Raw genomic sequence first — 22,754 nt, 5'->3', positions numbered from 1 at the left:
CCCTGTGTGACAGTTTATGTGGTGAGGTCTAGGGAAGAGTGAAAAGTTTGTGTGTAATCAGATATTACCTTAATTTACGTACCCACCCACTCTGACTCCCACCCCCAGAGCGTTTTGGTGCATGTGGTTTTGTAACAGATCAAAACATCATCATGGGCAAATGGAACAGCAGTTCAACAGGATTTAAAGTCACTGTGGGGGAAGGAAGCCTGCATTACAAAATAGTTTTTCCTTCACGGTACATAAGACCATCTCGTTTCCCCCACCCCTGGACATCCGTCCGCCCATCTTCCATCACTTTTTCTCCGGTACATTATTGCTTGGATCCTGGAGCCTGTCGCCGAGAGTGTGAAGCCCTGAGGCCTGGATGAGATGCCTGGTCATGCTAATTTTACACGTGCATGAGAGCCAGAAGCTAAAAGGTCAGCTGCCAGTCAGCAGGTCCACGTGGACAGAGGTCCTCACTGTATGCACGTGTCTCAAAGGAGCTCAGGCAGCGCGACCGACGTGTGTACATGTCCAGCTGTGGCATCCACCGGTCGTTCCTGCCAAATACTTAACCTCCTGATTCACCCAGAAAGCTTTCTGATTTATCCAAGCCCCTGGTCCCATCTCTCCATGCTCAGTGATTTTCAAGGAGGAGGAGGCTCCGTTTGTGTGGCGACCATAGCGAGGAGCAACGTGACCAGGGTGTGCGCCGTATGACCAATATCCTTGGACCCACCCGGCCTCATTGTGGCCCTGTTTATACAGGCATTGCATTTACAGTGACTCTGAATGAGAGAATATGGCTGATGCAGCAAGGTCCTATAATAAGTGCCAGTTTGTGTCCCGCTATCAGCTGCAGAAAGCTGAAGGTGCAGAGGAACGGGCGCGTTTGCATGTGTGGGAGAGACTGTTCGACAGAGATGTTCATGTCTGGGAAGGAATTTTATCTAAAACATTCCAGAGACAGCTGCTTCTCAGGGCCAAAGCAAAAACTAGTCTTTTTATTTAATTTACGGTTAAACATTTGCTCTCAACAGTGGCATAAATATTCGTGAACATCAATTATAACCAAGTAATTATTTGCACATTGGCCTGCCACAGTTTAGATCGCTCTCTTGGCGAGCTCCTTAGTGTTTTGGAGCTCACGTCAGGCTCTGATGTGTTTTTTTTCCTGGTTGTGAGACATTTGGGCCAGTAACCGTTGGGGGGAGCATTATGTCTGAAGCGTCTTTAGTCTGTCCTCGCTCTCCGCCGACAAACGTAAACGGTTGGACTTGTTAAGCAAAAATTACAGAGAGCCTCGGCTCAGAATCAATGCAGCCTGTTATCCACTTCCTGCCTGCTCCGGCCCAGAAAACAGTATTTTCATGCCTCTCTTCATACGGTGCACACTGGCTTGTGAGGCGTCCAGAATTTCCTCTCAGCATGTTAGCGGCGATTAAACTCTTCCAGGTTAAATCGAGTCGTGGAGGTGTTCCAAGTTTCCAGTTGAATACATTTAGTTGGCTCTCCTTAGTCTAGAGGGGAAAAATGGCCCAGAAGCAAGGGCAAATGTAGTTTAATTCTAATAAATGCAGTAAAGTGTTTTCAGCAGGAGAAATTGACGATGCTTCAAGGATTAATGTCCTTGATGCTGGTGATCAGTGCTGAATTAAGGTCTTTTATGTTCCATAAACCATCACAGTAAATTTAAGTGTCAGAATTTGTAATGGTTTGTGGGATGTTTAGTGAGTATACATCTTAACTTTCTTTAAATCTATATTTCAGGCTATTTCAGCTGCATGTGGCCATAAGCTTTAGCCAAGCTAGGTCAGCAGATAAGGTCTTAATGCAATTCATTAAAATTTGATATTTTGCTTTGAGAGTCACATTAAATTTAATTTCTATTAAGCATCTTGTTAAGAGGTGGTTTAAATATTACATGTTATTTTAATAGAAGAGAGATAGTGATCCCCACTGGAGCACATTTGGGGGTGTGTGAGTGTAATAGAAAAGTACTATGAGAAAATGGGTAAATCGTGTATCATTAACAATGTCTGTTGAAAATTCAGGCCACACGGGACACGCTGAGTCGTCACTGCGGCATGCTGGGAGACGCCCTGCACAAGGAGAATGACACTGCGCTCATTATCGACGGCAAGACCCTGAAGTACGCACTGAGCTTCGGGGTCCGCACCTACTTCCTGGACCTGGCGCTGTCCTGCAGGGCCGTCATCTGCTGCAGGTATGACGAGGATGACCAGGGGCGTCCCACTCAACCGTGAGAGCCCTTCACCTCACCACGGGTCCAAGGCCAGATAGGTCACATCTCATGGTTGGGGTTGAGTAGTAAACGGTATGTTTCATGCTAACCAGTAAATACTACCAGAGGCAGACGAGTCTGCTTTTGGCCGGATCATATTCTACCTCCATCAGGCAGTTCAGATTCAGTCTCATTGGCCGCACTGCAAAAATGGCCTTTTAAATTTAAGATAAACCGTTTCTGTTTTGAGACATGATGACCTAAAACTAGCAAAATTATATGCCAGTGCAGTTAGAAAAATGTGCTTGGTAAGATTTTCTAAAATAAGACAATAATTAAATCTTAATAAATTAATCTTAATAATCTTAATAAATTAATCTTCTTTATCAGATGTGTTGTAGTTTATTAATGAAATTAGAATTTTGTCTAAAATAAGAAAGATTTTAATTTTTTGCAGTGCAGCGATCGACTTCCGACCAAGTTGTTGGTACCCAGTTGTGTTATATACTGATAAAAATATTTGTATGTTATGTTTTTATTTATTTAGCCGGTACTTTTTTCCAAAACAACATACAATATTTTTTTTTGTTTTCTTTGGGAAAGCAGAGTCAGCAGAGTCTGGCCAATCCCTGGAGAAAGTGGGGCCTCGCTCAGGGGCCCAATGATGACATCACTCTCTGGGCAATGAGATTCAAACCGGCAATCATCCAAGGCACAGGGACCAAACCCACTGAGTCTCACCCCACCCCCGATATGCTAATATTCTAATGATAACAAAAAATGTTATATCCAGAAATACTATTGTTTACTTTTCAACAAACACTAGATTCAGCAAGTAACAGTAGAGAAGTTTGTATGATACACCTGTTTTTTGGAGATGTATGCAGAATTGGCTGCTTTAATTACCATAGGCTTCTAAAGATTGCTTTTGTCAGTGAGATGAAAAATGTTGAAAAGAAATTATTAAAAAGCTTTGTGAAAGTTCAGACAGAGCTAAAAGACAAGATGGGCCCATTAGATCTATTCAAATCAATCACAATATTTGTTAATTTGCCAGGAAAATTGCTTGGCCAGATGGCTATGATGCAGTTAACCAAATAAAATGTCTGCCAGCTCTTGTCCTTGCAAATACATCGACGCGTCCCGGGATCATAAAGAACGGAGGCCCTTCATCTCATGCCGCAGTTGCCATACAAGAACTGCCTGATGACCCGTGCGCCACGGCTGTGCCTAACAACCAAAATTAATCAGAACTCCTAAGGAGTTAATTGCTGTTTTCCAAGGCAGATTAGAGCAGATTGTGCATCTGGTACCATGCAGCCTAAATACGCGAAAGAAAGGGTGAACTTTCAGAAAGCCGGGCAAAGTTTGCAAAAATTGATTTATGTACAGAACTTTCTCGCATTTGCCCTGTTAGCACTTTGAAAAGGCAAACTGCGTCCCAGGAAATAGAAGAGCAACATGCTCATGCAACAAATTCTACAGCTGAACAAACATCAGAGGGGACTGGGTGGGGATTAAGCTCGCTACCTTCTTAAATTTACAATTTAACAGCCAACCAGCCTTCAGTAAGTAATATTATTCGCCAGTACATTCCCCACCGGCCGGGTTTCAAAGAATGACCCGCAGGAAGATCCAGTGACTCTGAGGAGAGCAGCCGGCTTAGTGCTGACCTAGACATCACTAGGGGATGGCCTCGCTGCTGCTCCCTGTGTACCCATGCTAGATATTTATGTAAGCTGGGGGCGTCGTTAGATGGACAGATTGTGGGCTTCAGTGAGTGAAAGTATCTCCTGAAGCGGATTCTGTCGGCTTTATTCCCGCAGCACCCCTAGGCCATGTTTCTGAGCCGAGCGTCTTGTCATCCTCATGTTACCAGTAGAGCCTTGAGACATTAGCATGGCTGAGAGCAGGGTGAGGTTCTGCTCTGAACTGAGAGCGCGTTTGTTTCACCTAAATGTGATGATTGTGATGCATAAAAGACAGAAATAAATTGTGTATTATGTGTCAGTATCGCGGAACATATTAACTGAAATATGAGAGCAGCAGTTACTGTAAATGGCGAGATGTTCATTAGACAGTATTCAAAATTAAAAATGTTTTCTTAAGCTCTAAATGAAATTAAATAAGCTGACTGTTGGTTAGCAAGTGTAGCCCCCCTTGCTGGACCCTCACTAGAGTGCATGCATCCAGCATATCTTCACCGTACACAGGACTCTTTCAACTGACCCTGCGCAGAAAGGCCCAGCTCATCAGCCAGACCAGGCAGGATCATAACAAGCTGACGTTCCTTCCTTAGTCTGCGGAGAGACACTGCCGTGTCGTCAGTGTTGTGATTTCAATTAGCAAGCTGCCGAAGATTAACTAAGGCCCGGTGAAGCTTCTGATGTAAGCTGCTGTTCTCCTGCGTCTTGCTGCAGGGTGTCCCCTCTGCAGAAGTCAGAGGTGGTGGAGATGGTAAAGAAGCAGGTTCGCGTGATCACGCTGGCCATCGGCGACGGCGCCAATGACGTGGGCATGATCCAGACCGCCCACGTGGGTGTGGGAATCTCCGGCAACGAAGGCCTGCAAGCCGCCAACTCCTCCGACTACTCCATCGCTCAGGTGAGCATAGAATGTGGCCCCGCCCACAGCAGGTGAGCATAGAATATGGCCCCGCCCACAGCAGGTGAGCATAGAATGTGGCCCCGCCCAGAGCAGGTGTGCATAGAATGTGGCCCCGCCCACAGCAGGTGAGCATAGAATGTGGCCCCGCCCACAGCAGGTGAGCATAGAATATGGCCCCGCCAAGAGCATGTGAGCATAGAAGGTGGCCCCGCCCACAGCAGGTGAGCATAGAATGTGGCCCCGCCCACAGCAGGTGTGCACAGAATGTGGCCCCGCCCAGAGCAGGTGTGCATAGAATGTGGCCCCGCCCACAGCAGGTGTGCATAGAATGTGGCTCTGCCCACAGGAGGTGAGCATAGAATGTGGCCCCGCCCAGAGCAGGTGAGCATAGAATGTGGCCCCGCCCAGAGCAGTTGTGCATAGAATGTGGTCCCGCCGAGAGCAGGTGAGCATAGAATGTGACCCCGCCCAGAGCAGGTGAGCATAGAATTTGGCCCCGCCCAGAGCAGGTGAGCATAGAATGTGGCCCCGCCCACAGCAGGTGTGCATAGAATGTGGCCCTGCCCAGAGCAGGTGTGCATAGAATGTGGCCCCGCCCACAGCAGGTGTGCATAGAATGTGGCCCCGCCCACAGCAGGTGTGCACAGAATGTGGCCCCGCCCAGAGCAGGTGTGCATAGAATGTGGCCCCACCCACAGCAGGTGTGCATAGAATGTGGCTCTGCCCACAGGAGGTGAGCATAGAATGTGGCCCCGCCCAGAGCAGTTGTGCATAGAATGTGGCCCCGCCCAGAGCAGGTGAGCATAGAATTTGGCCCCGCCCAGAGCAGGTGAGCATAGAATGTGGCCCCGCCCACAGCAGGTGTGCATAGAATGTGGCCCTGCCCAGAGCAGGTGTGCATAGAATGTGGCCCCGCCCAGAGCAGTTGTGCATAGAATGTGGTCCCGCCGAGAGCAGGTGAGCATAGAATGTGACCCCGCCCAGAGCAGGTGAGCATAGAATTTGGCCCCGCCCAGAGCAGGTGAGCATAGAATGTGGCCCCGCCCACAGCAGGTGTGCATAGAATGTGGCCCTGCCCAGAGCAGGTGTGCATAGAATGTGGCCCCGCCCACAGCAGGTGTGCATAGAATGTGGCCCTGCCCAGAGCAGGTGTGCATAGAATGTGGCTCCGCCCAGAGCAGATGTGCAGGGTGGGAGAGGTGAGCCCACCTCATGTGGCACTATAGCTCTCAGTTCTTATGTCTCATGTAACATGTAGGCAGGTTTGGATGTAAGTGTGAGCAGGTTCTGTTAGGTTCTTTTCCTTCCCTTTCTACTCACAAAGAGCACACATCACATGCAGCGCTGGGCCAAAATCCAAAGTGGACCACCAAGGCGCCATACCGTGAGAAGGGCAGAAAATGTTTCTTTTCGAATCGGGGTTTCCAGTATGTGTTTCACAAGCCTCCCCAAAGACAAAGCGATGTAGCCTGAGGAGAAACGGTGGTTTTGTGAGGGCAGGGATGGGGGTGTGGGGAGGGGGGGGGGCGGTGGTCACTCTTGACTGCAGCGCAGGGTGTGGAGGCTCAGATTACTGTAACAAAAAACTCACTGGTGTCTTTAGCAGCAGTATGGCCCACAGGAATCTCTGAATGTGAACATGGGCTTTGATTAGAGACATGCTCCTTTGACAGAAGGCAGGACCAAAGACACTTTGACCTTGCCGCGCCTATTGACTGCTGAAATGACCCAAATGATCTGGTTGCATCTCCTTTATACATCCAATTACATGGCACACATGTATTGTGTGTGTGTGTGTGTGTGTCTGTGTGTCTAATGAGCCTGGTTTGAAGTCCATTGTTACTGTTGCTCAAGACTGGTTATCTTCAAGTGACACGGATGGCCCTGAACCCCTTTGATGTAACTGCAGTCAGTTGCACTCTCCTCCTGTACAAACACTTGGCTCTCCTTTAAAAGCCACCAGCATACTCTTTAACCCTAGGCCTTAAAATATGGCTCACAGGGGACACATGACCCATGAGTAACAGCCACAAGGATCTTCTTTGCAGTTCTAGAGGCCACTGAGCTTGTGGTGCATCTGAATTGGCCTAGATTTACCTACTGACCCCTGTGGCCCTGAACCAGTTGGTGTCTGTCAGTATAAGCCTTGCTGAGCCTCTTGGGGAGGAACTCCACAGACCTGCTTGACCGCCGGTGTGGATGCGCCTTTGCCATGCGGTCAAACGTTTGATCCCCTTTGAGCCATGGGGTCATGTCCCTGCGATGCTCTCCAGAAGCTAGGGAGTTCCCCACGCCTACTCCAGAGGGACCTCTAAAGCTGTATCCCGAGAGGTCCTGACCCAGGCACCCAGGTCCTCCTGGCCCCCTCTGTGATCCCAAATCGCCCCTGTGGATTTATATCAGGGGCATGCGGCCTTCCTGGGGAAGCCTCTGTGCCGCCTCCATGGGAGACAGTTCGACAGCCAGAATCCGGGGGAAGACAAATGTGGAGATGTTTCTAAGCAGACATCAAAACTCCCATCCTGAGTTGCCTCAACAGCTGCCTGACCCAGCTGCTCACCTGTAACTGCATCTTAGCAGCAACTATTCATATCGCAAAGCCCTGTAAGTCAACTTGGATCAATGTGTCAGCGAAGTGGACTCTTCCACGTCCCTTGGCTGCCATAACTGCTGTTCCTGTTTGCTCTGCAGAGTGTCAGCTGAGCAAAATTTTTTCCCTTGGAACAATTTCTGTCTGTTGATTGTTATTCCGATGGATACATTTGTCAAATGAATAATGCTTAACTTATGCAACCTAGATGCATTCGTTTAAAGCATCACGATGTGAAAACGTCACCATTTGTGTTGGGAAGTATGTTGGAAGGAGATTTACATATTTATGTTCTAAAACTTGGGCATTCTGCCTTCTTTCACTGCAGTTCAAGTACCTAAAGAACCTGTTACTTGTCCACGGTGCCTGGAACTACAACCGAGTGGCGAAGTGCATCCTCTACTGTTTCTACAAGAACATCGTCCTGTACATCATCGAGGTGGGTCCGGCCTCCATTTCAGAGCCTTTCAGATGGATACCAGGCCCCCGGGCCTGACGGCAGGATCAGACCCGGGCCGAAAGGGCCCTGACGGGCCTGTCACGGGGTGGGGGAATATTCTTATCAGCAGTTGAAGCCGCTCGGTTGATGAAAAAGGCGGCGTCCTCTGTTGACGATTGAGTTTGTCGTTATTTACTTTTCGCTCTTTGTCAAAAGCAGCGTTCTGTAATTTAGTGTCACTGCCTCTGTCGCAAGGGAAAACCATGTCCTTCAGGAAATGGCAGCTTCCTCTGTAATCCTGTGATAATTAGCAATATCCTACTATAAATTAACCGCTGCTGGATGACATTTTCCTGCGACAGGCGGACTTATTTTGGCTCATTCCAGGAATCGTTGTTATGTTAGGCCCATGCATTCTCGTCTCCCCTGACGTCGCCGAATCCAGCGAAAGCAGATCGTTCTCATAACGTTCCCATAGTCACGCCCTGGGCTCTCAGCCGTGACTGTCCCGATGGCCAATGGTGTGAGACTGCAAATAAGCAGCCCGCCAATGGCTATTTACGCAGTGAAAATCAAATTTGTCAGAGAAACTCTTTATTGATGTTGGATTAATGTTGTGCAAATACAAATGTTCAGATAGGAATATATTTATTTTTATGTGCATGTGTATAATGGAGTGTGTGTGTGTGTGGCGGGGTACTCACATTCACGCACAGTACTGTGCATACATGATGTCTTTTTGATGGTGCATATATCCGGATATAGATGAACATGGCATTGATGAATCACAATGCTCAAGTCGTGGCGCTAAACACTGCTGTAAGCCCGTGAACTCCTGACCCCTGGCATTCCTTCGCTTTAATGCATCAGTGTTATCACCGTGTCCTGGAGCAGCGTGGACAGGCGGGCGGTCAGCAGGGCCCACCGCCTCTGGAGTGAGACATCACGGCATTCTACCAGGGAATTCTCCTAGGGGGAGGCTATGCTTTAATAGGGGTGGGGGGGGGGGTGCCTTCATGAGAATGTCACCCGAAACTGAGCGGAGACAGTCACAGGACGAGGTGACGGATCGTGGAGCGACTTTCGCCCTCTTCCCCACTTGACCTCTGATCACCCTGCTTTGTTTTTAGTTCTTCTGTAAACCAGCCAAAAGACCTCATGTTTCCTCGAGGCGAAGCCCACATCCATTTGGAGGTGTTCTGTCATGTCTCTTTTTTTCCAAGTTGACTTACTTTATAGAATAGTAGTACCCAATCTATCACTGGGTACAAGCTGGGTTAGTTAAGGCTGCATGTTTGGTCAAACAGGTGACCACTTCAACCTGTCAGGTTTACAAAGTAATTTACTGTCTAACCATTTGTTCCGGGATTGTAATGGTTTTATGACACATCTGAGAAAGAGCATGATAAAGTTGCCTGAATGTGTCAGGAATCTGGCCTTAAAGTGAGTATATGGGTTAAACACGAAGCTGAGTGATCTTGTGGCTTAGGATGAGGCCCCCGGCGGCCATAGCTGCCCAAGAATTGTGCCTGCCCCAAAACCCAGAAGTCACTTCCCATTAAAGCGTCAAGGTGAATAGCACTGCCAATTTCCACATAACGGAACCGAACATGAGGTCACTGTCCCCATTGCCAGGGTCTCTGCGGTGTCATCTGGAGCCCCGTTTGCCACACCGCGCGCTTAAATGATGTGAACACTCGCCCTGCACTTCATCTTCCTGTCACGCAGGTCTTGTTACTGTCTCTGTGTATCTTATTACTGGCTTGTTACTATCCTCCGGGGTGCATTCAGATTATTTTTTGGATTTTCTTTGGGCCCGTGCGAGGTTGGCTGGTTCTGTCCCTCCAGACTTGGCAGGTCCCAAATCTACATGAGGCTTTCCTTTCACCGGCATGCAGGCTCACAAAGACACTTCGCCTCTTTGTCCCATTTGATCCTTTGTTACGCTCCCAAAATCCCTCGTCCCCCCCCCACCCCCCCAAGCAGCGAGTGCCCCGGGGGTAACAGATGGATTTTTAGCCTGTTCTTACTGGATTGCTCTCTATCAAGCAGTCTGCATTGTACCGGTCTGACACCGAAGACACTTGCAACCATGGCAAGGGCTAAAACTTACATTTGTGCGGGTAATAGGTTTACTAGTGTATATGTGTTTTTATTTTCCACCCCCCTGCTCTCAGGCCTGGGGTATAATTCAGCCAGCACAAAGCGGATCTTAATTTAAATGTCTTCCCTCACAACTCTCAGGAGCGGGCGTTTATTGCCACAGAGCTCGTTTCTGCTTCTCCAGGACGGATGAACAGCCCAACCACCATGTCTGTAACAATATGCCCCCCTCCCTTTTTTCTGCCTCCTCTTTTCTGTGGTCGAGGGCCCTCCGGGCATCCCCGGGTCCTTAACGATGGGCTTTGATGGGGTGTAGGCGGGGGGTGGGGGTTCTGGACTGGCCCAGCTGCCTGACGAGACCATGGTCCTGCAGGGATTCGGCCGCGTGCACCAAGCCAGCAAGGCGACCTCGCTGTAAACTTCTGAAGGTCAGGCAGCCAGGATTTGTTTCAAATAATGTAGCAAACATGGACGCAATCCTGACAGAAGTGTAAGTGCATTAACTGTAGACCAACGCACAGCTGCCATATATAAGGACATCAGTACAGTCGCCTGGGGTCTGTTCTTTAAATTTAGCAAACACATAGCATGTGTAAGGTAGTAATTTTATTTTATAGTTTTACAGCATGTGTTTTACTCATGAAATAACTCTTGGCAACATTTTTAGTGTCATTTTGATATTTTGTAAACAGAAGTTGTTTTGCAAACAGAAGTTGTTTTTTTACCCCCCAGCTGGAGCGCAGCCCGTCCCGCATGCGGCTGGGTGTCGGTGTCCCGTAACGCGATGCAGCAGGGGGGCACCGACCAGACCCCGCCTGACTGACAGCTCATCAAGGTCCCTCTGACTCGTCCCGCTGACAGACAAGTGGCGTTTATGGGCCAATTACAAGAGGCCCTTTCAGCTTCAACTTAGAGCAGTAGAGAAAGGGTTGGGGGGGGGGCGTGTCGCGGGGGAGGGACCCCGAGGGGGCCCAAACAGTGCCGTGTTGTGAATGCGTCGCGATGGAGCCCCAGCTACCAAAACACGCACACATTTCCTCCCTGCTCTCTTTCCTTTTAGCCACTGTTTTCCTTTTCCAGTTGAGGAATTAGGTCTTATTTGCATTTTTAGGACAGGCCTAAGGAACAAAGGCCAGGATGTGGCAGGGACCAGTGTCACACCCCATGCATCATAACGCCCCCCCCCCCCCCCCCCACAGACACACACACACCCTTCAGTACAGGCCAGAAATCATTGTTTTTCAATAAGCTGATGAATATGCAGGGCCCTTCCTTTGGCTGAAGCCTATGCATCCCCTCTTTTTTTTTTTCCTATGACTATACCCCCCGCCCCCCTTGCCTGTTTTCGAGGGGAGGACGCAGGAGAAAAAAGCCACATTTAATTTTCATCTAGCTCGTCACCCCGGGGTTTTCAGATTGTGCAGCAGGCGAGGAGGACCGCCACACCCCTCTGGCGTGGGGGGCTTAAAGGGACCTCAGGGTGGGGGTGTTGGGGGGAAATGCAAAATATGCTGGATTCTCTTTCCCTAACTAGCAGACAAGTGTAACGGTCAGAGACAGCAGTTCGGAGGCTTTTCAGCACCTCCTGGTACGTCTGTGTTGTCAGCCCATCGGAGTGTTTGCACGGGGCTTCTTTAGCCCGCATCTTTAATCGATGCAGCCGTCTGACCTGTGCCGTCCATCATTCAGCAGGAGCTCGGGCCTCCATAACGGACGGGACTGCGTCTGGCTCCACCCGCCGCAGCGCTTGTTCGCCGGAGGACGGCCTTCTCTAGATAATGCGCAAAAATAGTTTTTGGGTGTGGCCCTGTTTGATTGGAATGAAGAACATGGTTTGGTGTCAGATTTGAAGACAAGCATGATGGGAGAGTGAGCTGGTAGCCCCCTCTTTTCATGGTCGGGGTGGAGTGGGGGGGGCGAAGGGGCGGGTTTTTGTTGTGGGAACATAGTCACGCATTTGCTGGGGGCTGCTTTACTGAGGGTGGGGGGGCATCCCTGTCAAATGAAGAATTTGTAGCAATTCACGCCTTTATAATGAGGTTTAACTGAAGTGAGGAAGGGTCCAGTCGACCAAAAACCTGTCAAACCTTCTCTTGATAGCCCCAGTTACGTCACAGCTCCCAGCAACAAGAGCTAAGTATGTGTTCACATCGTATCTAATGCAGGCAGCACATTAGCTGCCCGTAATGTGGTATGAAAAATCAAATGATGCTTTATTTGCCATTTGAAAGTACAAATACATTGGAATGCTTCTTTGCACACATCCCATCATGCTCTCCTCTGATACATATATACACGGGTAAGACTGAAGGTTGGGGTCCATCCCAGGATCAGGCCATTTATCCAGCACCCCTGTAGCATTTTTTTGGGGGGGGATGGGGGTTAAGGGCCATCCTCAATGGCCCAACGGAGATGTGGATATTCTTCTGAGGCTTGAACCGGCAACCTTCCAAACGCAGGCAGAGAGGTTTAACCTGCTGAGCCACACACTGACACCCAAAGGAAGACTTAGGCATTACATCAGCTGGCGGGACGACAGTCCAGGCCAGACCTGACAGCAAAGAGCGAATCGGGGAGAATCCAGGGGGGGGGGGCACCTGAAGGCCCCAGGCATTGTGCAGGGGCTTTCTCGGGGCGGGGTTTGAAACGGGTCATCGCAAACACAGCGTGATCCCCCAGGCAGGGAGTGGGTCGGAGACTGATGATGTGCTGAACCCAGAGCTCATCTTCAGGTGTCCGCAGACGCTCAGCGCCAGTCAGCCTTGTTTTCACTGAGCCCCCCCTGGGACTGCAGGAGTCCTGGCAGCTTTCCTGATTCTTTATTCAGTGACATGGAAAATATGCAGGTTTTGAGGGGGGGTTGTGTGTGTGTACGTGTGTGTGGTCCAGGTATACATTACATTGTGGGGACATTTGGGCTCCACAATGTGATAAAAACGTGTTATTTTGATGTGGGGACCATATTTTGGGCCCCACAAGGGGAAATTCTATTTTATTCCCTTTTCTGCATTAAGTGAGTTGTGATTATTTGAAAAATGTAACAGTATAATATAAAATTGATAAAAAGGTACAAGAATTTCTGCTGTTTGCTAAAAAGTGATGGAAGCGTTAGAAGGCAAGAACGTAATTTTTGCTCCCACCTCCGTGCGACCTGAGGCCCTCTTACGTCCTACTCCAGCCGTTCCATGCTTGCTTAATTAACTCCGTTAATGAGATATCGATTAGCCAAATAGGGTGTGCTTCTCAGGTGACTTTAGTGGTTTTAAAATGGCTAAGCTGGCACACTTTGACAGACATAGTATTGTGATTTTACACTGACATAAACATAATTTAAACGTAATTTCTTTGGATCCCGAAGACTTTCTCAGAGTACTGTAGGTGTGTTTCATGAGCTCCATGGCAAATTTCAGGTAAGCTGGTTAGCAAAGGCAGCTCAGATTAGTATAACAAGGTTTTCATCTCTGGATACTTACCTGGTACCCACCTCAAAGCCTGAATTGTTTAAAAATATATGCTTTTGACCTTGTAATTGTGTGTGTGTGTGTGTGTGTGAGTGTGTGTATGTCTGTGTGAGTGTGCATGAGTGCGAGTGTGTGTGTGTGTGTTAGCATTTTTCCCATTGAAATGAATGAGCGGTCCCCATAAGGATATGTTTACCCTACATGTGCGTGTGTGTGTGTGTGTGTGTGTGTGGAAGGGAGAATTGTAGGTCTGTACAGCACATGCATTAATCATCATGGACTAAAGAGCATTAAAGGTACATCTGCAGAGTCTCATCAGGCTACACGTCCCGCTCTCCTCTCGGGAGATAACCATCGGCTTGCTCTCTCTGCTGCCCCCTGTGATAAGAAGCATGTGTCCCACCGGGGCGGAAGGGTGTGGGATGGAGGGCTGACAGGGAGGTAAAGGTAATCTCTGTGCCGCTTGTGATATCGCAGGCCACGGTTCAAACATCTGTCCCTAAAGGGTGGAAAAACGCTCACCAGGTCGCTTATGCAGGGAAGCGTCGGTCACACCTTGATGACATCACCGGCACCCTCATTCAGCATTCTCTGCTGTGTCTCTGTCTGTCTGCAGATCTGGTTCGCCTTCGTGAATGGTTTCTCGGGACAGATCCTCTTCGAGCGCTGGTGTATCGGCCTCTACAACGTGGTGAGTACTTACCCCCCCCCTTCTCTCTCTCCCTCATTCTACCTACCTTGTAACCTCAAAGCAAGGAACCGATTTCTTGCAGCACTCCAGAGACTTTTCTTTTACAGCTGTTTTGTGTCACTGTCATCCTGAGAAACAACGCTGCATTTATTTACAACCTACGAGAACTGGCCCACCCCCCCAATCCTTTGCTGAAAAGTACTCACCCCATGTACAAAAACAACAGTCCAGCCCCATCCTAAAGTGAAGTGGAGACCAGGGACCAACCATTAATTAATCAGCAGCCTTGATGACCCTCATAGGTCCAAGCTGTCTGTATCCCCATTTGAATTGGCAAGCCGCGGAGATGAAGGAGATGACGTGTAAATCTCCAGTGGACGTCTTGTCACAAACGTGGCTGCCAGCTACCTTGTGGCGGTAAACCGGTTTGATTTAGGAAGGGGCTGATTTATCATGGGAGGGAATAGGAATAGGCCATCTGTGCGAGTGAGCTGGATGGACGCGGGGCATGACGGCCAAAACCGGCCACTCTTAGCCAAGTGGAGAGCCGCCTCACAGCTTAACCCTCGTCCGACATGAGGCATCCGACGGGCTGGGGGGGGATGCACAATTTAAACAGGACCCAGGACATTCTGTACAGGCTCCGATATGTTGCTGCATGGGAATTTTTTTATTTCAAACCCCCTCCCCCTATATTGTATCAAATCAATAATGCAGTAAGTTCCTGAAGGTTTCTGAAGTGTGAGAGGACACACAGAGCAGTACTGTTTTTATACTTCGCCCATAGCTGAAGCGATGCAGTGATGTCATGTGATGCGTTAGGGTGCCCAGTTGGAAGGGGCCTGGGGGGGCTTGATCTGGAGTCAAAGGCTCCGCTCGCAGTGGTGTGTGTGTGTTTGTGTGTGTCTGTGTGTGGATTATGTTTGTATTACGGTATGGAGATCAAATGTTTCCCACAATGTAATAAGAAACTGTTATTTTGACTTTGTGGGGACAATTTTTCAGGTCCCCACAAAGACCAGTAAATGACACTACAAAGATGTAATTACAATCAGAATCAGAATCAGAAAAACTTTATTTATCCCGGAGGAAATTGCTCATGTTACTACAAACGGTCACACAGAGACACAGGACAAGAACATAAAAGAAAAATAATATCAGATGTAAGTATAAGAACTAAAATAAAATTAGACTCTGTGCTATATACCCATGATATATACAGAAACAGAAATACAATATATATAAATAGACCAGTTTCCTGGTCCCCATAAGGGAAAACTCTATTTTATAAAAATCTGTGACTGCTATGAAAAAACTAAAAATGCAAAAACTTGTTTGGTTACTTATGGTTATGGTTAGGGCAAGGTTGTCATAGTTAGCGTTAGCATTTTTCCCATTGAAATGAATGAGCGGTCCCCATAAGGATATGTTTACCCTACATGTGCGCACGTGTGTGTGTGTGTGTGTGTGTGTGTGTGTGTGTACGCGCACGCTGGTGTTTCCCAGCTATTTTTCCCTGCAGGTAAATTTGTCTTACCGATGTAATCCAGATGATTACATCATGGTCAATGCTGCTGTTCTTCTCCGTAGAACCACGTCGCAGCTGCAGTGATGCTAGGAACAACTTTGTTGGCTACGGTTTAGCAATAAAATCTTCATTTTATTATTAATATCAATAATATTAATCCATATTATTATTGTTATTGTTATTATTATTGTTATTTTGTGTTGTTTCATGACACTATAAATCAGGAAATATATTTGTATTTTCTGGCTAATATGGATCCAAATGAGGTTCCTAGAATTTTAACCTTAAGTGTGTCTTTTTGTGTGATTTTTTTTATTCACCTTTTTTATGTGGTGTGTTTGCTCAGTGGATGCCTTGATCTCTGAGTTTATTTCTGGAGAGCTCTGAGCCGTACTTCCATGGTGTCTGTATGGGACTCGCTGCAAGTCACCCCCGCAGAATGAGGCGTCTTTCACGGACCACGTGTCCTTTTCTTAATGGCTGACAGATCTTCACGGCGCTGCCCCCCCTGACCCTGGGCATATTCGAGCGCTCTTGCCGGAAGGAGAACATGCTGAAGTATCCACAGCTCTACAAGACGTCCCAGAATGCAATGGGCTTCAACACCAAGGTAACAGTCATACCCCTCCCCCCATAATGGCCCTGAAAAATGCAGCCCCTGGTTAAGAGGCTTCTATATCCATGAGCGTCTGCTGAAGTGCCTGTTATTTTCACACAGATTTCATCCAGCCTGTCTGACTCAATGTATTTTCAGGGCTAAAAGTGCTGAATTAACCACAGAGGGTTAGTCCCCATGAAACAAGTTACTAATGTAACTCTCTACCGGTGTTGCTCTTGGAGTGATATGGAACGTTGTGTCAGCGGCTTATAAACATGACCTATTATTAAGATGATCTACCGTCTCAGTCCTTCTCTTCCCTCACTCTTTTATTTCTTTTTCCTTGTTTCTCCCTCTCGCCTACAGTTTATGTGGCAATAAACCCCTCACACATGATTAGGGCTTGTCTTTTTTTCAGTTACCAGCAAAAGTCCAGAAACTGAGTAAGGAAAACAACTTCGGCTGATTTAATCCCTGTTAAACAGGAGACTGTTTCATGTTTTCGCGCGAGACGTGAAATATGGCCTTTGAAAAGTCATGCGTCCCAAAATCGAGATGTCAAACTGAAATTTCAGTTTTGCTCTTTATTGTTTCCTTTCTGCTGTTCTTTTCCTTGGCTCGTCGCTTTTTGTGAGTTCTGCAGGTTTTTCGTCTCCTGAGAGGTGCACTAGTTCCAGGAACAGGTTTTCTTGCTCCGGGCTCCCGGAGGCTCTGAGCCGTGCCTCCATAGCCTGGTGTCGCCAGGCTGCTGCTCTGCCAGTGCCTCTTGCTTCAGGGCTAAATGCTGATCCCGCTTTGGGTTTTGTTGCAGGACCCATTAGGTGCTTTCACACTAAAGTTCCTAAAAGTTCTCAACCTGGAACTTTTGTAGCTCCTGCCCACTTTTGTGTGTCGCTTTCATACTACATAACAGGGACTTTTATGCTAAGTGAGCATGGGAGACGCAAAGTGTTTGTAGGTTAAACTTCACATTTAATTTCATACAAAATTACATTGCCAGATCAAAACAGTGGACGATAAATAAGTCATTTTGTTATTTATTTGTTAGTTACTGGGGGGATCAATCTTGATTAAAATGAGACACATCCTTTTATTCATATTTTACTTATATGATCTGCAACATGTTCATGATTCTTACTAAATCTGGCCAACAGACCAATCTTTCATTTTCCACACAATAAAAACAATGTAGCATTATCCAGCTAATAAGCGCTGGCAAGTTTCGCCGCCACCACCGGCAATATTAGACGAAAGTATATTGGTTAGCGATCAAATCATCCGATGCCGAAATATGATGACCAAAGGAAGAAATATATTCATTGATGCATTACATGTAATTGGGGTACAAAAATACTTCCACCTACTCAATTTTTGCTCCTCTACATCTCTTTTCCTGCACTTTCGCGTAAGTTACATTAGCAGTGGTGCTTGTGGCCAACAAAACAGCAAGCTATCGCTCTAACCGTCTCCCCAGCAGTTTGTGTTCAAAAGAAAAGTACTGAGTCTGGAGTAGGTACTAAAAAAGCGTTCTAGAACTGCCTCTGAGGAACTAAAATTGTGCCGAGTTCCTGCAGCATGAACACAACAAAAGTCCCCGGTTCTGGAAAAAGGTTCTGGCTATTGCTATTGCAGGTCTCTTTCTTTTGATAAATGCAGTGTCTGGGCCAGTGCACAGCCCTTCCTCCAGCCATCATCGCAGATTGCTGCCTACCAGTCATACTTAATAAAGTCACTTTCCCGTTCAGCCGATCCAGTAACCATAAGGAAATGGATTTTAGGCTTTCGAGGTGGTCAGGAGGCCCACAAAAAGGCCTGTCCAGAACTCTATGGCAGGCTGACTGAAGAGGGTGTCCAGTCGCATGTTCTGAAGTTTGTTTACTCAAAGCTTGCCACTTCAGTTTCATGCAGGGATGGGGAACTCCTCACTTATCCTGCAATGCTTCGTGGCTACTGGTGTGTTGGCTTCATAGACCCTGCTGGATCTTTGGGACCTTTACGCCTGTCTATCTAAACAAGATTTAATTTCTCTGGTATTATATTACTGCACAGGAAATTAGTGTAGGATCCTAAAAAAAGACTTTGCACTCATAACGAATCTGCCAAGTAAAATTTAGTTTGTTTTTAAAAAAACAGTCATGATGATGAAAATATGTTCTGAAAGGGGTGGGAAGGAATAGTTCAAATCAGCATACTTTCATCTGGACCTTGTTTTTTGGCAATAATATTATAATTGAAAATGTGAGTGTTTTTTCATACCCCCTCTGGTCTCATTGGGGGGTTTGGAGTTTAGTGGAGTTTTGCATGGAGGTGTAGAATATTCCAGAAGGTGTGGAACATTTGACAAAACGCCAGCTTCTCACTTATAATTTATATGATTGTTATTTCTGATGGTGAAGCCCCCCCCCACAGACAGGCAGGGTGGCCCCCAGCACTGTGGTATTTGTCAGGCTGACTTGTGGGGTTGTTTTTGTCCTCCCCCCCTCACTCAGAGCTGGGAGAGGAGGGGGGGGCTGGAAATATTTGGCCGAGTGTAAAGTACATCCTTTCATGCTTTTTTAAGCAATTAGCGGGACACAAAGGCCTTGGCTTGAGCCGGGCCACGGCTGTTCATTCACTGTGGGATCCCGAGCAGCCTGCCGGCAGACAGCAGGCTTGCTGTGACAAATGGTTATGAACGTTTACTGATTTCATTAGTATTCATTGGGGGGCAGTGGGGGGGGGGGTTAATGGGAGGGGGCTCTTCTGGCAGCATGGAATGTGACTGCGTAGAGGAACGCCGTCCCTGTATCAGATCGTCTGGGCACCCCGGATTAGAGCCACTGGTGTGGGGATTGTTCTGCCTCATGCTGTGTGCGGAGAGGGTGTCTGTGCGTTTCTGGGGATGGGGGGTCCTGCGTCAATGTGCAGGGGGCTAATTAGGTTAAACGGTGTAATTTATCCAATCGACATAATAAATCACACATGGGCTGCAGAGAAATGGTTGGGGGGTGTCAGCTCCCAGCTAGTAGGCAGGCTGGGGGTGTGTGTTTGGAGGTGCTGGGGGGGGGTTTCGGGGGTGGTGGATCTTTTGGACAGGGACCTGGACTTTGTTTTTGTAACACAAGGGCGGGGGTCAAGAGGTCAGACCAAAAAAACCCCAGGAAGCCTAGCAGGGGTAGTTTGGAATAAGATAATATTGAGAGCCCCCACCTTTCTCCTATGAATGTCTCTCCCTGAAAACCCACTTGTAGTTCATCTCAGACAATGTAGTCAATGGTAAGCATACGCCGCACAGTCATGGTCAGCTGATCATCACTTTGAATGGTGATTGGCTGTGCCTCACATTACCCATGATGCAGCAAGGAAGTTAATGGCTGGGTTTTGCCTGAGTAAGCGTTTTGACAGTTTGTTTTGGGCCTGTCATCCTTTTCATGAATGTTGTTGTAATGTTGAATGATTGTGGTCTGTGGTGCATATAAAGGGCATGGTAATTCAATTTTAATTAAAAAAAAAGCAGACTGAAACATTTGGAAGAAGACTGCATTTCTGATTCAACAGCCTTATGTCACTTTTGATCAATTTTAAACTTTTAAACCCGGTGAAAATACAAAAATAACAGGAGCGGAAACGTGCGGCGCAGTGGGCACACGTTTGACAGGGCGTGCTTCACAGCCGCGTCTGGTGGCTCCGCTCAGTGTTGTTTTCCTTGGAGGGTCCCGTGCATAATGTGCTTTTCGGAAGACCTGACTGCAGGGGTGCAGTATCCCATTAAAGCGCGCATCCAAAGTCCACAAGCCTTCGCACGCGTTCCTGCCTACATGCTGGGGCGTAGACGTGGCCCCCGCGCATCCCACGCTGATTTTCCGCTTTTTAATAAATGGTCCTATCCGGAGACCGGCACACACATGTGCGCATGCGTGTAACTCCTGCATATAGCTGTATTTGTGAGGAATTTCCATTGGCTGCCATTTAACTGTAATGAAAAGATTAAAACTGCTTATGAAAAAGGCATTTACAGGAGTCCTGAATGAGTTAAGCTCACACACACATACACACACACTGCACAGTCAGAGCCCCACGTCTGCGTTCACGCCCCCCATCCCAGAGACACAGTGGATACAAAGTGTCCGTCAGCGGGGGACCATTCAGCCTCGGAGGCTGACAAAATCAGCACTTAGTGGAGCGCTGAGCGGGGATAAAGGCACGGGGTCGGAGGTCGCGGGGCCGGCTTGGTCACCAGCAGCTTTCTCATGCCTCTCTCCCCCACTCTCGGTGGCAGGTCTTCTGGGGCCATTGTCTGAACGGCCTGTTCCACTCCATCATCCTCTTCTGGTTTCCCCTGCAGGCCTTCCAGCACGGTAAGTATCCTCCCATCCTCTGCCTGCAGCATTTTTTGTTTTTTGGTATCCTATTCAGCGAAAGCTAGCAAAATACTTACCTCGTCTTAATTGTCACCCCCCTCCTCTCTGCACCCGCTGTGGGCCCCAATGTGTCTCTCGGTGCTCCATCTGCTCTCACAATGTGGTGGTGTGTGTAGGGGGGCACAATGAATTAGCAACAGCAAGAAATGGAAGTGCTCAAAATACAACCCCCCCGTTCATCGGGATAATGGAAGTGGAGGGGCAGGGGTCTGTGTATTGCAGATGTAACGGGAGGGTTTGCCGAAAGACCACACAGAATCAGGCTCGGTCCCCAAACGAAGCAGGAAGCTCTGTCCTTTGATTGACAGGCTGACAGGAAGGCCCTCCTCACGCAAGCCCTCAGCCTGGGAAAGCAATAATGGTGGGAAATACATTTTTCTAGAATAATTACCTCCAGTTACCAGGCAGTCGCAGGACCCGCACTAGCAGGCGCGCCCACGCATCGGCCGGCTGGACCATCGGCGGCAAATTAATAGGCCCCTTTGTTCGGCGGGCGGGACATGGCTGAGCGCTTTTTTGCTCGCGTTCCGGGTTTTTAATTAGTTGCATTTTGAGCTCAGTGGCATCAGTGGAGCCGAATTAGTGGGGACTGGCCCAGCTGGCTGCGTTGAGCGTAGCGGTACATCTCCGTGGCCTGTCCCTGTGCTCTGCACGGTGCACATCCCCAATGTTTACTCTGCACATCCCCCACCCGTGATTTCCTCTCTCTAAACGGAATGCTTTCAGACATGAGTCCAACAGGAGGAAAGAAAAGCCAGATATTTGACTAAAAGCATGTTGATCCTTTCCACAGATACAGCCTTTGCAAACGGACGGACGGCAGATTACCTCCTCCTGGGGAACATGGTTTATACAGTAAGTTCCTGGGCGCAGTGTTAAGGTCCGCTCAGGAGGAAATGCTCGTATAGGGATGGGGGGGGGCATGGCTCAGCTCCGCAGGTGGTCTGCCTGATTTCGTTGAGGATGTTGAGATTTTTTTTTTTTTTTAAAAAGGGAAAACCTTGACCAGACAAATGGAGGAAATTGACAGCAATTACACATTTTAAAGATTCGGTTTAATTTCATAAGTGTTCTTGCAGTGGGTTTCTGGGTGTGATTATCTTACAGACCACAAAGACCCCTTTTCGGCTTTTAGGTTGTTTATCAGCTATGGGGTCACACCACTGATTGCTCTCTGTAACCGTCTTTGATTCCCAGTATGTGGTCATCACCGTGTGCCTGAAAGCCGGCCTGGAGACGTCGTCCTGGACTATGGTAGGTCTGGGATGTGCATTTCCTCATCCCTCTACTCAGTTTTAACTTTTCACCTGTCCCATCCACGTCCCCAGTTGCCATGGTTGCCCTGTGTTGCCATGGCTGTGAATTCCACGGGTGATGTCACTTTCTGCCTGGCTCTGCTCTCTCCCACAGTTCAGCCACATCGCCATCTGGGGCAGCATTGGCCTGTGGGTGGTGTTCTTTGGAGTGTATGCCTCGCTCTGGCCTGCTATCCCCCTGGCTCCAGACATGTCGGGTGAGGTAAGAGAGACCCCCCCTCTCCCCCCGCCACCCCGGATTGGTTAAACCATGTCTTTAGCTTAACAGGGGGGGGCGACCGGACTACAGCTGGCTCTTCTAGTGGTCTTCCATCTTAGGCCTGGGGGACAGATTATGGTTTTAAATGCACCTGAGCTCCTAATGGTGTAATTAAAGCATTAAGCATGTTACTGTTGAGAGCTCAGTCGTGCGTGAAGGCCAGGCTGTGTGGTATCTGCTGATGGAATGGCGGAAATAACTGCAAGTAAACATCTATCCATCTGTCCATCTTCAGACCACTTAGAAATAAACACTGAGCAGTGTTTTCCAAAACATGGTCCCTGACTAAAATGGCACTCAGTGCTTTACACGAGGGGGGGGGGTGGGGCACCATCTGACAGAGGCGGTCATCTCCTAATCTGCCCCCCCCCCCCCCCCCCGGTATAGAATGAAGAGGGTGGCTCTCTGAGGCCTTCTGGGGCCCTGTGCCCTTTCCTGCAGGAGCCTTGTTTATCAGGAGGGAAGGCCGCCAAGGACAGCTGGGGGGGGGCATGGGGGGGGTAGCAGTCATGTAATCCCTCCTGATTGGCTG

At 48.3% G+C, this 22,754-nt stretch overlaps 1 protein-coding gene across 10 annotated transcripts in view; it reads left to right on the top strand.

Annotated features, from left to right (window-relative positions):
* The window catches only part of LOC111853960 (phospholipid-transporting ATPase IA-like), a 99,522-nt gene that overhangs the window by 60,610 nt on the left and 16,158 nt on the right, over positions 1–22,754 (top strand). For all 10 annotated transcript variants that reach the window (XM_072697999.1, XM_072697994.1, XM_072697998.1 and 7 more), the window contains 9 exons: positions 2,040–2,212; positions 4,651–4,834; positions 7,756–7,866; positions 14,047–14,121; positions 16,137–16,259; positions 20,506–20,584; positions 21,441–21,502; positions 21,845–21,901; positions 22,058–22,165. In XM_072697999.1, the coding sequence (XP_072554100.1) occupies positions 2,040–2,212; positions 4,651–4,834; positions 7,756–7,866; positions 14,047–14,121; positions 16,137–16,259; positions 20,506–20,584; positions 21,441–21,502; positions 21,845–21,901; positions 22,058–22,165 (972 nt within the window). The remainder of the gene's footprint in view (positions 1–2,039; positions 2,213–4,650; positions 4,835–7,755; positions 7,867–14,046; positions 14,122–16,136; positions 16,260–20,505; positions 20,585–21,440; positions 21,503–21,844; positions 21,902–22,057; positions 22,166–22,754) is intronic.

Source organism: Paramormyrops kingsleyae, chromosome 12, assembly GCF_048594095.1.
Source record: "Paramormyrops kingsleyae isolate MSU_618 chromosome 12, PKINGS_0.4, whole genome shotgun sequence".
Taxonomy (NCBI): Eukaryota; Metazoa; Chordata; class Actinopteri; order Osteoglossiformes; family Mormyridae; genus Paramormyrops; species Paramormyrops kingsleyae.
The sequence above is the reverse complement of the archived record's forward strand: the minus strand, read 5'-3'. Positions and strand labels throughout refer to the sequence as shown.